Raw genomic sequence first — 13,368 nt, forward strand, 5'->3', positions numbered from 1 at the left:
CAGGAGTGGTTAAGGAAGTTACTGTGAAATATATTTTCTTCTTATGATTGTTGGTGTTGCTATTGTAGTATTTTCACTAATTTTATTATGTATAATTCCCAGGAAAAACAGCAATACTTAATGGACATGAAAAATAAAGAAGCAGAAATAGTGGCTGCAAAAGAAGCACAGGAGAAGTTGATGGGCAGGATTAAGACAATGGAATCCAAGCTACTTTGTGGAGGCAAGAACATAATAGACCACACTAATGAACAGCAGAGAGCTCTTGAACAACGGACGCAAGAGCTGTTGGAACAGAAAGTAATGCTGATTGCTTGCATTTTTGGGGTGGAAATTGTTTTTTTTGTTAAACATTTATTGCCTAACAATAAATTATGTATGTAATCTGGTATTGTGTTATGATTGATTTATGTTATTGATAGATGTGTTCTCATTGTATTGCAGAGAATAGAGAGAGAAATGCTGCAGTTACTGGAGAAAGAGGAGGAATCCTCTTGCGAAATTGCCTCCACCTTTTCTTCACTCCAGCAAGAGGTGGAAGCAAAGACGCGTAAATTGAAAAAGCTCTTTGCCAAATTACAATCAGTGAAACAAGAGATGGGAGACCTGCATGAGGAGTTTTGCAGAGATCGTGTGGACCTACAGCATACACAGGATGTTCTTACCAGGTCAGAACAGAGGCTCATTGTTTTTGTGGGCATTGCTGTAACTTAGGGAGGACTTTCCCATTTCTGATACTTCATTTGAATTTCTTGGTTGTGAATTTGAGAAGGTTTTCTTATATAAAGATGATGTATGTGATATTTATTAGTACATCCTCATATTGATTCTATATGGTTTCTCCCCCTTTTCAGAGAACTGAAACTTAAAGCCCTTATAATTGAAAACTTTATATCCCCTGAAGAGAAGCGCAAGATTCTGTCTCGTGCATTTTTTGATGAGGATGAAGATGTCTGGAAGGTAAGTATACCTTGGAAAGAAATGGAAACATCTGTACTCACTGTACTTCATTCTTCTCATGTGTTTGAAATAAAAATCATTTAACAAATTATTAGATTTTTCTGGAAAATGATGTTATGATTATAGACTTCAAAACGGAATTAGAAAATGTTTCCATAGAAGTCTCTGTAAGGAAGATACATCTATTATTTGAAATCAAGGAAAGGTAACTATTTTTTGCTACTTGGTATTAACTTTTATGCCATGTTTTTGTAATCCTTTGAATATCAGATAGCCAGTGGTGTGCAAATCCATATTAAGATGAGTTTCCATTAATTTCAGTTGCGACCGGTGGTTCGGCAGACAGGAGGAACTCTGAAGAGGCCAGTATCTTCAGCCTCAAGAAGACCCACCTCCGAATATGCCAAAATGCAGGCTTCGCTTGATCATAACCCAAGATACAAGGTGAGTTTGCATGATGTTAATAATATACTTAAAAAGATTTGGAGATATAACTGAAAGTAAGGGAAACTGAATGTAGAAATAAATAATTTGATACATTTGAGATGATAAAAGAAGGGCATCTAGATTAATCTAATTTATGAGAGGGAGGTCAGAGTGATAATAGAGAGGAATTTGGATAATAGAGGTAAGCTAAAATGGACTTCAAATGTTATAAAATATCAAATAGAACAGAAGTTGATAAGCAACTAAGGACTAAGGTAAGCTCTGTGGGGAGGTTAACTTCAGTATAGTTTTATAAAGTTAATGGTTCTTTTTACTGTGCATCTTGAAAGCAGTCTATTTTGGTTAATGGAAAAAAAAATGATTTTCAGGGAGAAAACATCATGGTAGTGGAGCTGGACCCAGCTGTTCGTACAACAAGAGATTGGGAAGGACCTGTTGTTGCCCCTCGTGTTGCAGCAGCACTAGAAGCCGCCCTCATGCCAATAGATGATGACCTGAGTATCGATGCTTCCCTCGCGACCCTCAACCGCTCCCAGGCTGTGAGGTCAACTAGGAAGGGGAAGACCAAGGGAAAGTGAGTACATCGTTTTGCTGTAGAATCTTAGAAATCTGTCTTGTCTGTGAAAACTCATAAGTGCAATTTCTGTTTCAGAATGAGGCACTCCTTAGCCTTTGAATGTTCTCTTCTCCCCCCCCCCCCCCTTTATTTTACTGTTTATTTTCTGATTGAATTCTTTCAAGTTATTCTTTTATGCATTCTACAGAATTTTTTGAAATTGGCTTTATTAAAAGAAAGGAAAGTTCATGCTTGAGAAGAATGTATAAACTGTTCTTCTGATGTTTTTGTTGATAACAGTCCTTCTGAATGACACTTCAGAAATTCCAGACTAACAAATGACTGTCTTCAGGGGAAGCTGGAGTCTGTAGGGAATGCTGTTATTATCAAAATTTCCAGCAGCATTTTTGTATTTCCTGATGAAACGATTGCATTTCATATTCCTTTTGTTCACGTCTCATTTCTCTCTTTTTGTTATTTACTTTCAGGGGTTTGTCCCTAATTGTTGTTTAAGTTCCTACCTTATTATTATTGTTTTCTTTTATTATCAAGATGGAGCTCAAAGAAGCGGAGGCTTTCTAAATCCTACAAAAGAATCCCCAAGTTGACCTGTTTTCCAACATTTTCAGGTTGTCCACATGTGATAATGATGACATTGGTGCTGTGATTAAAAATTACAAAGAAACCATGAGTTCAATCATTCCTGAGGTACTGGAATTTTTTTTTCACAAGTATTTTTATTATCCTAACCAAACTGGGAATTGGAAATGTACAGTTTCTCAAAAAAAAAAAAAAAAAGAGAAAAAAAAGAAGCCTTTGGAGCTAACCCAGATGTGCGACTTGACATGTCTCCTCTGTAACCCGGATATGTGATCTTCTGTCCTCGCTTTTAACGTGAATGTCTTCCATTTGTCTCTTGCAATTCCCTTGGCCTCCTGACTTAAGACATGTTTCTCTCACAAACTCCATGCCCTAACCTGTCTCACCTTGCCTCAGTCGCAGCTTTTAACCTCGCTGAGGATAATAGCCTGCGATCTTCAAGGTTGCTGCATTGACACCTGTTTATTGGAACTGCTACATCTTGTTTTTTAAAGATTTAATTATTATGTAATGGATTGGGAAACACTAATGTTTTGAGAAATAGCTGATGACATCCTGTGATTTGTGGACTTCCTTCCTTTTATTTATGGTTCTGTGTGGTAGTTTTTATTTATTTATTGTTTTTCTTTGTTTCATGTCCCAGCCATTTGGTTCTTATTTCTCACTTACTTTTTGTGTTTTTCTCTCTCTTATTTTGTTTTAATTTACTTTCAGGAAACTATGTAAATATTTCATCAGATCAGTATACTAATTTGATGTATAGTGTACAGTGGATAGGATATTGGTTTTGGGAGTGAAATTACCTGTTTTTTCATTTCTTCAAGTGAGAGAATGTGCCTAAGTCAGTTTCTGGAATGTATCTTGTATTTCATTGGTCTTGTGTTGCTCTTATATATACAAAATGTTATAAGGGTAAATCTTGATTAACACCTAGGGTTATTAATTCAGAACTACTAACATTATAAATGCTTATTAACAATTTATATATACACATTTATATATGTATATGTCTGCAAACTTTGTATGCTATTTGTAGTTTTGTGAGTAGGTTAGTCACTTTCAATAGGATTAGCAAAGTGATAATATTTACTCAATTTTCTTTAAATCTTTTCAGAGTAATGATGATGTTTATGCATTTGGATGTAAATTAGTCTTGATTTTTTTCTTTGTATGTCAGATAATATATCCTTTTTCTCTAGCAATATCCTTCCATCTTCCAAACATAACTTGTATCCACTAATGCCATAAAATAAGCTTAGTCTTGTCAACTTTTCAATACAGAGGTCATATAGGTCTATATTTTAGAGCACTAGAGACATCAGACAGAATCATCTAACAGTTATAGTTTTGATAAACTGTTTCAAGTACCTTTTGCCACTGCCACATCAGCTCAGAGAATGGAACACCAAACTACAATAATGAATAAGCAGATATGTGGGGTGAATTATGCAATCCTCATAGAGAAAAACATCAGTCAATTGAAAAGAGGAGTAATGTGCAGGTTATTGTGATTCTCCAATAATGAACAAACAAAATGTTGGTGTCCTTGCTGGATTTCAAAACATATCCAAAGATATTATTTTGCCTAAAGCTTTGCAGATCATGGCTTATGTATTTTGATGAGGAAGAACATGCATAAAAGTACTTCTCTCTAGATTATTTATATGGATTATGTAGTAGCAGGTGATTGTAAAAATAGTAAGTGTTGTTATGCAATAATGGAAAAGAATAAGGGAGATAAGGAAGATAGCCAGAGGGTAAGGAGGAGGGTAAGGAGTTGATAAGAAAGAGAATAAGAAGGACAAGGAGGAAGGTAAGAAGAAGGAAAAGAAGAATGGGAAGAAAAAGAAAAAGAAGAATGGGAAGAAGAAAGAAAAAAGGAATGGGAAGAAGAAAGAAAAGAAGAATGGGAAGAAGAAAGAAAAGGAGAATGAGAAGAAGAAAGAAAAGAAGAATGGGAAGAAGAAAGAAAAGGAGAATGAGAAGAAGAAAGAAAAGAAGAATGGTTAGAAGAAGAGATTGTGTGAGAGTAAGAATAAGATTAAGAAGAGTGAATGGAAGAGGAAGAAGGAAAGGAATAATAATAATAATAATAATAATAATAATAATAATAATAATAATAATAATAATAATAATAATAATAAGAGTAATAATAATAAGAAAAGGAAAGATAAGAAGAGGAAGAATAAGAAGAGGAAGAAGTTGAAGCAGAATGATATTAGGAATAATAATAATATTAGGAAGAAGAATATTGGGAAGAATAATAATATTTGGAAGAAGAAAAATATTAGGAAGAGGAAGAGGAAGAAGAGGAAGAAGAAGAGTAAGAAGAAGAGTAAGAAGAAGAGGAAGTAGAAGAGGAACAAGAAGAGGAACAAGAAGAGGAACAAGAAGAGGAACAAGAAGAGGAACAAGAAGAGGAACAAGAAGAGGAACAAGAAGAGGAACAAGAAGAGGAACAAGCACAAGCACAAGCACAAGCACAAGCACAAGCACAAGCACAAGCACAAGCACAAGCACAAGCACAAGCACAAGCACAAGCACAAGCACAAGCACAAGCACAAGCACAAGCACAAGCACAAGCACAAGCACAAGCACAAGCACAAGCACAAGCACAAGAACAAGCACAAGCACAAGTAGAACAAAAGAGCAGTAGCAAATATGGAAGAAGGGGATGGAAAGAAACGTTCAGTTATGAGATTCTATTTGATTCACTGAAGCATTTAAGAGAAGCTCTGCCAATTTGTTTGATTTGGTTGGCAACTCTACTCCTAAGAAGTGATTCTGAGGTAGCACTGTGTTTTACATTTTTGGTTTTATTAGTAATATCAGCGGATAAGAGATTAAGTCTGTGGTTAAAAATATTACAAGAACCATAGTTAGGCATGTCATATCCCCCAAGTAGGCCAGTGACGGGGAGTCAAGAGTGTGGTCGGGAGGGTGTCAGAGGGGGCGGAAGGTGTCAGTGAGAATTAAAATGTTGGCAACATACAAGAAATTGGAGTTTCAGAAAGGAAAGATTAATGATGTCACAGAAGCACTCCATCACCCTGGGCCTCTCCCTGGCTCCTGTCTTTAGCAAGCTTTTGCAGCTTTCTTTTTGTTTTTTCAACTGTTCACTCCCTCTCTCTCTCATTCATTCACCCGTTCTCTCATTCCCTCTAAATCATTAATTCTCTCTCTCTCTCTCTCTCTCTCTCTCTCTCTCTCTCTCTCTCTCTCTCTCTCTCTCTCTCTCTCTCTCTCTCTCTCTCTCTCTCTCTCTCTCTCTCTCTTTCTCTCTTTCTCTCTTTCTCTCCCTCTCTCTTTCTCTCCCTCTCTCTTTCTCTCCCTCTCTCTTTCTCTCCCTCTCTCTCTCTCTCCCTCTCTCTCTCTCTCTCTCTCTCTCTCTCTCTCTCTCTCTCTCTCTCTCTCTCTCTCTCTCTCTCTCTCTCTCTCTCTCTCTCTCTCTCTCTCTCTCTCTCTCTCTCTCTCATTAATTGATTCATTCCCTCTTTTTTCCTACTTTCATGTATTCATTCATCTGCTGTCTTTCCTTGTCAACTGCTGGGTCATGTGATTTTTCTGGTTCACCTTAATTGGATTCCTGAATTTTAAATTCTGCAGCTACTCCTCATTTCTTATACCATGTATACCTGTTGTCATCCATAAAACACAGTTATCAGAAAAGTTTGGCAGATATGAGGAAGTATTAGTTGATTGCATATCAGATATTATGTTAGGATTTGCAGATTGCCATGTGACAACATAAAAGCATCTAGTGATTTTCTAGGATTTACATTTGGTTTTGTGGCTGGGTGCAGGGTGCTAAGGAATAGTATTGCAAAATTTAGAGGGAACTGGCCATCACCTTAAAGTGAAAACTGTCAAAGCGGTAATCGTGCAAAACCCGCAATGCTATTTTTGTGAGAAGCCAAGTTAAAAGGAGAAACAATTTCCATTTACAAAAGATTGTATGATGTTGCTCAACAACTCTTTTGTCATATTTTATTGTTTTATGTAAACTGAATATGGGAATAGATTAGCCAATTTGGTCACTGGACAGGCACTAGTCAGCTGCATGCCTCTCCATAAGGTTTTCCTCAAAGTAAACAAGCTATATGACACATATCACATCCTCTCTTTTGTTCATTTGTAATACTAGTAGCTTCATCACTGTTGTGGTAGAACAAAATTTATAGAGTCCTTCTTATCTCATTGTATTTGTTACACTCACAGCAATAGAAGTCTTACAGTTTTATGGAAGGACAAAAAACAATTTTTTTAAATATGCTTATGAAAGTAAACAAACAGAAAAATAAATCATCACCAATGAAAAAGCATGAAGTGATTGGAAGGAGGAAACCAACCTGTGTGTACAGCTGAAAGTGCCACAGCTTAACCCAGTGGATCTGGATGCCAACAAAATATGGGCATTAGGCTTACTTCAGTGGCTATTCTGAAGGTTGTGTGGCTTGTAGGCCAGGCGTGTATGAACACTCATGTGGGGTGACGAGACTCCATGCCTCCCCTTTGCAATGTTATTTTCTCCATGTCTGTGTAAGCATTTGTAGCTTTTTTGATATTTTCTAGTGTCTATATTTTTATCTGATTTGCTTTATCCAGATGGTAATAGACTGTTTTCCTTGCACAGCCTCTATATCATCTCTCGAGGTTGTCTATAACTCACTGCAATAAAAATAACAATAAGTAACGTTTTACAATTTGTGTCGTTTAAAAAAACTTTCTGTACCACTGGTCATGGCGGGCAGGAATAGGATTCTGAGTATGGAAATAGCATTCTTCCTCGAGCCAGTGCTCTTCCAGTCATGGCTCATGGACGGTACATTCCACAATTTTTTACAGATGACAATAATGCAAAAGCCCCTTCCTAAATGGCATATGAGTCTAATCACCCTCCAAGAGCTTTGTGCACTCATGGAAAGTCATTCCCTTTACCCGGGCTTTCAGCTGAAATGCTCATGACAGCAATTTTGAAGCAGCCCAGCCTACAGCCATATATTCCCATGATGACATGTTCATGTCACCCACCTTTGAAGCCAGATTTTTTCGTGATATGATGGTCACGTCATCTGGATCGCAGGGTTTAAAGTAATTTAATAGAATAGAGTAATTATTGTAATTTTGGTGATAATTGTCATTATTATTCTCCAAATAGAGAGGTTATCCTTAGATTAATAAAGAAACACAGAGTGCCACTCTCTTTTACTGTCAAATAAACTGTAGTACTTGACAAGGTCGTGGTAGCACACACATTTTTACCCAGTAAAGTCTCATGGTTTGCATATATTGACCCAGAGAGCTTTTGTGAGAATGTGGCATGGCATAGATGCAGTCAAGTAAGAAGTCTTTTTCCCTTGTGTGATTCTTGGTTATATATACCCACTTGAACAATCATATCACACATCACCAGAAAAAAAAATGGGAACTTGGAATAGACTAGTTAGAAGATTACCATAAATTAGGACTAATTTTAACTTGTCATATTGCTTCATATGTTTCAGACATCACTTTCCTTTACCCAAACATAAAATCTTTTTAAAATATGCTCATCTTTGAAAAAATAAGTGCCAGAATCATGATGTCTAACATCTAGGATTTTTTCCCAAAGAGGAGGCAACAATTCATTGCCATTAATGATCATTGTCAACCATATCTTGATACTTGCCATCAGGACCAAAACCTGACTGTTGGCATACTGCTACTTCGGTATTGCTTCCTAAGAGCAGGGTTACTAACTGAAGTGAAGAAAAAGGGTATAGCCCCAGTAATTTCTTTGGTTAATACACACACATTATACATATACATACACATGCATAGAGAAATGTATGTATAACAGTCATGCATGGTGCATATCCATGTTGCAGTGCATTTTTACATTAAATAAATTGGAGACTTGGAAATTCTGCTTAACGAAGTTGAACATAATAAGCAAGTTTCAGTGGCCTATTGCAATAAAATGCCGCTTTACAATGGAATCTAATAATGTTTGAACCTGATTAAATTCCTATAAGTGCATTAGCTGAGTGTTGATGGAAAGTAGCATGCCAAGTTAGAACTTCAGTGTGGGAGAAGAAAAATTCAGTGATTTTGTAGTTTTGCATTTTTGTTATGGTTATTTGTGAAATTACTTAGATATTAGGAATGTAGGTAAGAGGAAGGATTAGAAAAGGATTTTTTATTTTGTATGCATTGAAAATTTGTTTGTTAAGGTAGAAGATAAATCACAAAATGTAGAAAGAAACCCTCTCATCACCAGCATAGTATCTGATATTTCATGTACAGTTTTTTGGCAGTTTATTTGTAGTTCCTTATACCTTATAGCATCACTTATTGGCAGGTTATTCTGAGGTTGACATTCATTGTTAGATTGTTATCATTCACAATCTGGTCTGTTTGCAGATTCAAGAGTGGGATACGCCCCCCATCACAGGTGCCGGACAGCTCTTTGTACCCAAAGTCCCGCGGTCTGGTTCCCAAGTAACCAGCCTGTGGGCTCCCAGCTGCTCCGAAATGCTTGAAGACGACTATGATGAGGATCCCAGTTATTTTCCGTGTAGAACCAGAGACTCTAGAAGAAAGTACAGTCAGCCAAACCAGAAGACAAAAAGTCAGGTTGATGTAAGAGAAGGTCTTGAAGAAAGAGGAGAAGGTAAGTCCTCTTTGGAGACTAGCACAGCAGAGAGTCACCAGTCGGAGGCTACCTCAGAAAGTCAGAGAGAATTCTCAGCACAGAAGCAGATGAGTCTTGAAGAATCTCTGGTTCTTGGCTTGGAAAAGGGAACTCAACTTGTCCTAGGGCCTTTTGGAGCGCGTCGCACCTGTTATCACTATAGGCCTCAAGTCAAACGCTGTTTAACATCTTTAAGTAGAAGTAAACCCAGAAAGGTGCTACTCAACTCCCATTGTTGCGTAGATAAACAAGATACTTCCTGTTCTTATTCTTCCTCTTTAAGTCATCTCTGCCAACAAAGCCAACCAGATCACAGAAGACTATGTCCCAGAAAGTCAAGTGCAAGTAAGAATGATTTCCTTCACAGAATATGGTGTTGTCATATGTCAAGAAGTTCTGTGAAGGGGTCAGGTGGCAGCCTCTCCCAGAGATTTAGCTGCCTGTTGCACAAGAAGCGGATAGATTGGAGAAGCTCCATGCACCCGTGCACATATGAAAGAATTATGTGGCGTTTACCGTCCTCTCAGTGGAAACAGCTAGCGTTGTGTTTGATACATTTTGAGGGAGATGACACCTTACGCTTCCTAACTCCTGTCATGTTTTCCTTGAGAAAATTCAGAAATATGTCTGAATCTCGAATGGTTTACTCCTTAAGCATGGATAGCTATGGTGTGTCAGAGAGAGCATGGGAAGACATGGTCTCAGCACTGTGTCTTTGCTGTGTGTTGGTATTCATTTACCGTGTGTATGTTGGCATGTGTGGGTGTCTGTCTGAAGTGATGGACTGGATCTCATTTTAGACTGAAATCCAAGGAAGTGATTCACATGAATTGCCTCACTCTGGAGAATGGTTTGGCTTCAGATCTTTTTATTTTCAAATTAAGTCCTGTATCAGGTGCTTTTATTCTTTTATAGATTGATTGGAAATTATTTGTTCTTAAAGGGGTTGGTGCTTGAGTTTGTATTAGTATGAAGTGAGTAATATGAGATGACAGTATAATATGCTAGTACTTTGATAATATATTTTTTTTTTGTATCATGGGAAAATGTCAGGTAGCTTGAATGATAAGAAAGCTTCAAAATCAAAATAATTTACTTAATTTTGGTTTTTATTTGTTGAATTCTGTGCAGAAAATTGAACTAGTTTGAGAAAGAAACTTCATTCCTTACAGTTAAAGGGGATACATTGTCATTAGCCTTACAGTTATTTTTTAACAAATGCATTTTTTGTTTTGTTGTTGTCCTTTGTTTTAACCATCAAAAGTTTGGTTCCTAATTTATGTAAACATTTTTCTTTTGTGTAAGCTTGGCTTTGCAGCTTTATATTGATCTGGCTGTTTAGAGCTTTGCTATAGAGTTGCTTTCAGAGTGTGTTAGGCATTGTATGGAAGAATTTGGGTGAGCATCACTTACTTTCTTGTTTTGGTAAGATTCTCTCTGAAATTCAGGGATTTTATCATTCTAAGGATCTTAGAAGAGGGATTTTCACTGGATATGATATTTGATGTGTAAGAATTATATTAGATGTTAACATTTAGGCTAAGGTTGGGGTGTACAACTCCTTGTGGATAAGAATATGTAGGTTATACATGAGTATCTCACGGAGATGTAAGTAAGGAGTTTTTGCTTCAGGTTTTCATGAAGCACCTCATTTTATCAAAAAGAAGAAGCTTAAGACAAAAATTAAAGGTATAAGTATTGACTCTAAGCTCTAGAATTATGTAAGAAACAGCAATATAGTATCACTTCCTTTTATTGGCAGTGATTCTTGGATATAAATTTAACTTATATAAAATTAACAATACTGAGAAAGGCAATTCCGAGTAAGAAAAAAATCTACTTGTTTTGCAAACAAATTGAAAGGAACTTGGGACAGGACTAAAACACAAAACAAAGTAGGAATGATGCAGATGAGAAACAGGATTGGGTGAAGTGTCAGTAATTAACTGATTGTCTGTACATATGGTGATAGTGTGTATTCATTTTTGATTTGTGCTTGTATCCTGCCACCTTATCGTGATTTTTTTCTTACAGAAGAGGAAATATTATTTGCATATAAGACAAAGCTACTTGGGTGTGTGCAGTGTATGTATTTGATTGACTGAAGATAAATGGATCTGGAAAGAGAGTACTTGCAACTTGTTAAAGAACTTGTCAAGATAATTAAGTCGCCACATCTCCCTGGTATTGAAACTCTTTCCTTTCATTCTTTGATCTCCCCCTATGCTTCATTTTGTTTTAATATTGCACCTGTTTATTTTTTTTAAGCACCAAAGATGTTTTTTTTCTACATAAGTGTTTTTTTTTCTTTTCTATGGCATTGCAACTTTCTCCTCTTTTCTTTCTTTCTTCTATTTATGTGCACGTTGCATATCTGTGATAATGCGGACTTGAGCTCTTTTTAGTGATGGGAGCTGCCCGGCCTGCCTGATAAAATCTTCAGAAAAACCAAAGAAAAAAAAAGGAAAAGAAAAAAGTATAAAAAAAAGTTCTTGTCCAATTCCTAATGACCATTATGTCCAGACTATATACACTTTACAGCAGTAGTAACTCAAGTGTGTTAGTTTTTCTGAGGGTTAGAATTTTGACTGTGCTTTGAATTTGATGCCTCATGCCTGTAGGACTAAATACTTGGGTCAGATGGCAACTTCGGAGGTTTAGTCAGAAGCCATCTTGCTTGACAGAACAAATTGACCTCTGATGGTGAGGTGGAAGATGATGATCTGTACTTTGAACTTCAAGAAGGTAATGAACTGAGACATGGTTGTTTTTTATTGTTTGAAATGTATACTGTTTATGAAAAAAGCAAGACTTCTGTCAGACTTGTGAAGCTGTTGATTCTTAAAGTTATCTAGTCTTGCCAGTTTGTTTAGGGTCTAAAGCAAAGCAAGTGGTTTAGAAAGACATGTCAGAACCTCTATTTGTAGTGTAATACAACTTGATGAAGTGCTGTATGTAAGGTTGCTACTGTATACAGTATAAACATGTTTGCCAGGATACTATATTTTTTTTGTGTATCTGTATATAGACATTATGGCTATGACAATATTATGTTTGCATAAATGGCTCTATGGAAGTGCAGGGTTAGAGATGCCTTTTTGTGATACTCATTAGAAAAAAAACTAACTGAAGAGTATTCAACATTATGTTATTGTAGAGACAGTGCAATAGATAAAATGAGCCGTACATGTGCATGTCTACAGGAGGATCAAACCTACATATACAAAGGCAAATTGATGTATTTTAGTAATTTCCTTGGTATACAATACTGTTGAATGTGTGGTTTTGTACATGCATGAATACTTACATAGAAATTTTCAAGCATTTTTACACACTCATACAAATTATCTCTCTCTCTCTCTCTCTCTCTCTCTCTCTCTCTCTCTCTCTCTCTCTCTCTCTCTCTCTCTCTCTCTCTCTCTCTCTCTCTCTCGCTCTCTCTCGCTCTCTCTCTCTCTCTCTCTCTCTCTCTCTCTCTCTCTCGCTCTCTCTCTCTCTCTCTCTCTCTCTCTCTCTCTCTCTCTCTCTCTCTCTCTCTCTCTCTCTCTCTCTCTCTCTCTCTCTCTCTCTCTCGCTCTGTCTCTCTCTCCCCTTCCTCTCCCTCTCTCCCCTTCCTCTCCCTCTCTCCCCTTCCTCTCCCTCTCTCCCCTTCCTCTCCCTCTCTCCCCTTCCTCTCCCTCTCTCCCCTTCCTCTCCCTCTCTCCCCTTCCTCTCCCTCGCTCCCCTTCCTCTCCCTCTCCCTCTCTCCCTCTCCCTCTCTCTCTCTCCCTCTCCCTCTCCCTCTCCCTCTCCCTCTCCCTCTCCCTCTCCCTCTCTCTCTCTCTCTCCCTCTCCCTCTCCCTCTCCCTCTCCCTCTCCCTCTCCCTCTCCCTCTCCCTCTCCCTCTCCCTCTCCCTCTCCCTCTCCCTCTCCCTCTCCCTCCCTCCCTCCCTCCCTCTTCCTCCCTCCCTCCCTCCCTCCCTCCCTCTTCCTCCCTCCCTCCCTCCCTCTTCCTCCCTCCCTCCCTCCCTCCCTCCCTCCCTCCCTCCCTCCCTCCCTCCCTCCCTCCCTCCCTCCCTCCCTCCCTCCCTCCCTCCCTCCCTCCCTCCCTCCCTCCCTCCCTCCCTCCCTCCCTCCCTCCCTCCCTCCCTCC

General features: G+C 38.0%; 1 protein-coding gene across 4 annotated transcripts in view; it reads left to right on the forward strand.

Annotated features, from left to right (window-relative positions):
* The window catches only part of LOC125038122 (kinesin-like protein KIF3B), a 29,407-nt gene extending 16,775 nt beyond the window's left edge, over positions 1-12,632 (forward strand). For 2 of the 4 annotated variants that reach the window (XM_047631429.1, XM_047631428.1), the window contains exons 11-17: positions 103-300; positions 445-668; positions 855-960; positions 1,282-1,404; positions 1,776-1,981; positions 2,593-2,671; positions 8,966-12,632. In XM_047631429.1, the coding sequence (XP_047487385.1) occupies positions 103-300; positions 445-668; positions 855-960; positions 1,282-1,404; positions 1,776-1,981; positions 2,593-2,671; positions 8,966-10,036 (2,007 nt within the window). In that variant the 3' untranslated portion in view covers positions 10,037-12,632. The remainder of the gene's footprint in view (positions 1-102; positions 301-444; positions 669-854; positions 961-1,281; positions 1,405-1,775; positions 1,982-2,592; positions 2,672-8,965) is intronic. The other 2 variants (XM_047631426.1, XM_047631430.1) reach the window with 2 other exon arrangements.
* The last annotated feature ends 736 nt before the right edge of the window (positions 12,633-13,368 follow it).

This window comes from Penaeus chinensis, chromosome 24, assembly GCF_019202785.1.
Source record: "Penaeus chinensis breed Huanghai No. 1 chromosome 24, ASM1920278v2, whole genome shotgun sequence".
Taxonomy (NCBI): domain Eukaryota; kingdom Metazoa; phylum Arthropoda; class Malacostraca; order Decapoda; family Penaeidae; genus Penaeus; species Penaeus chinensis.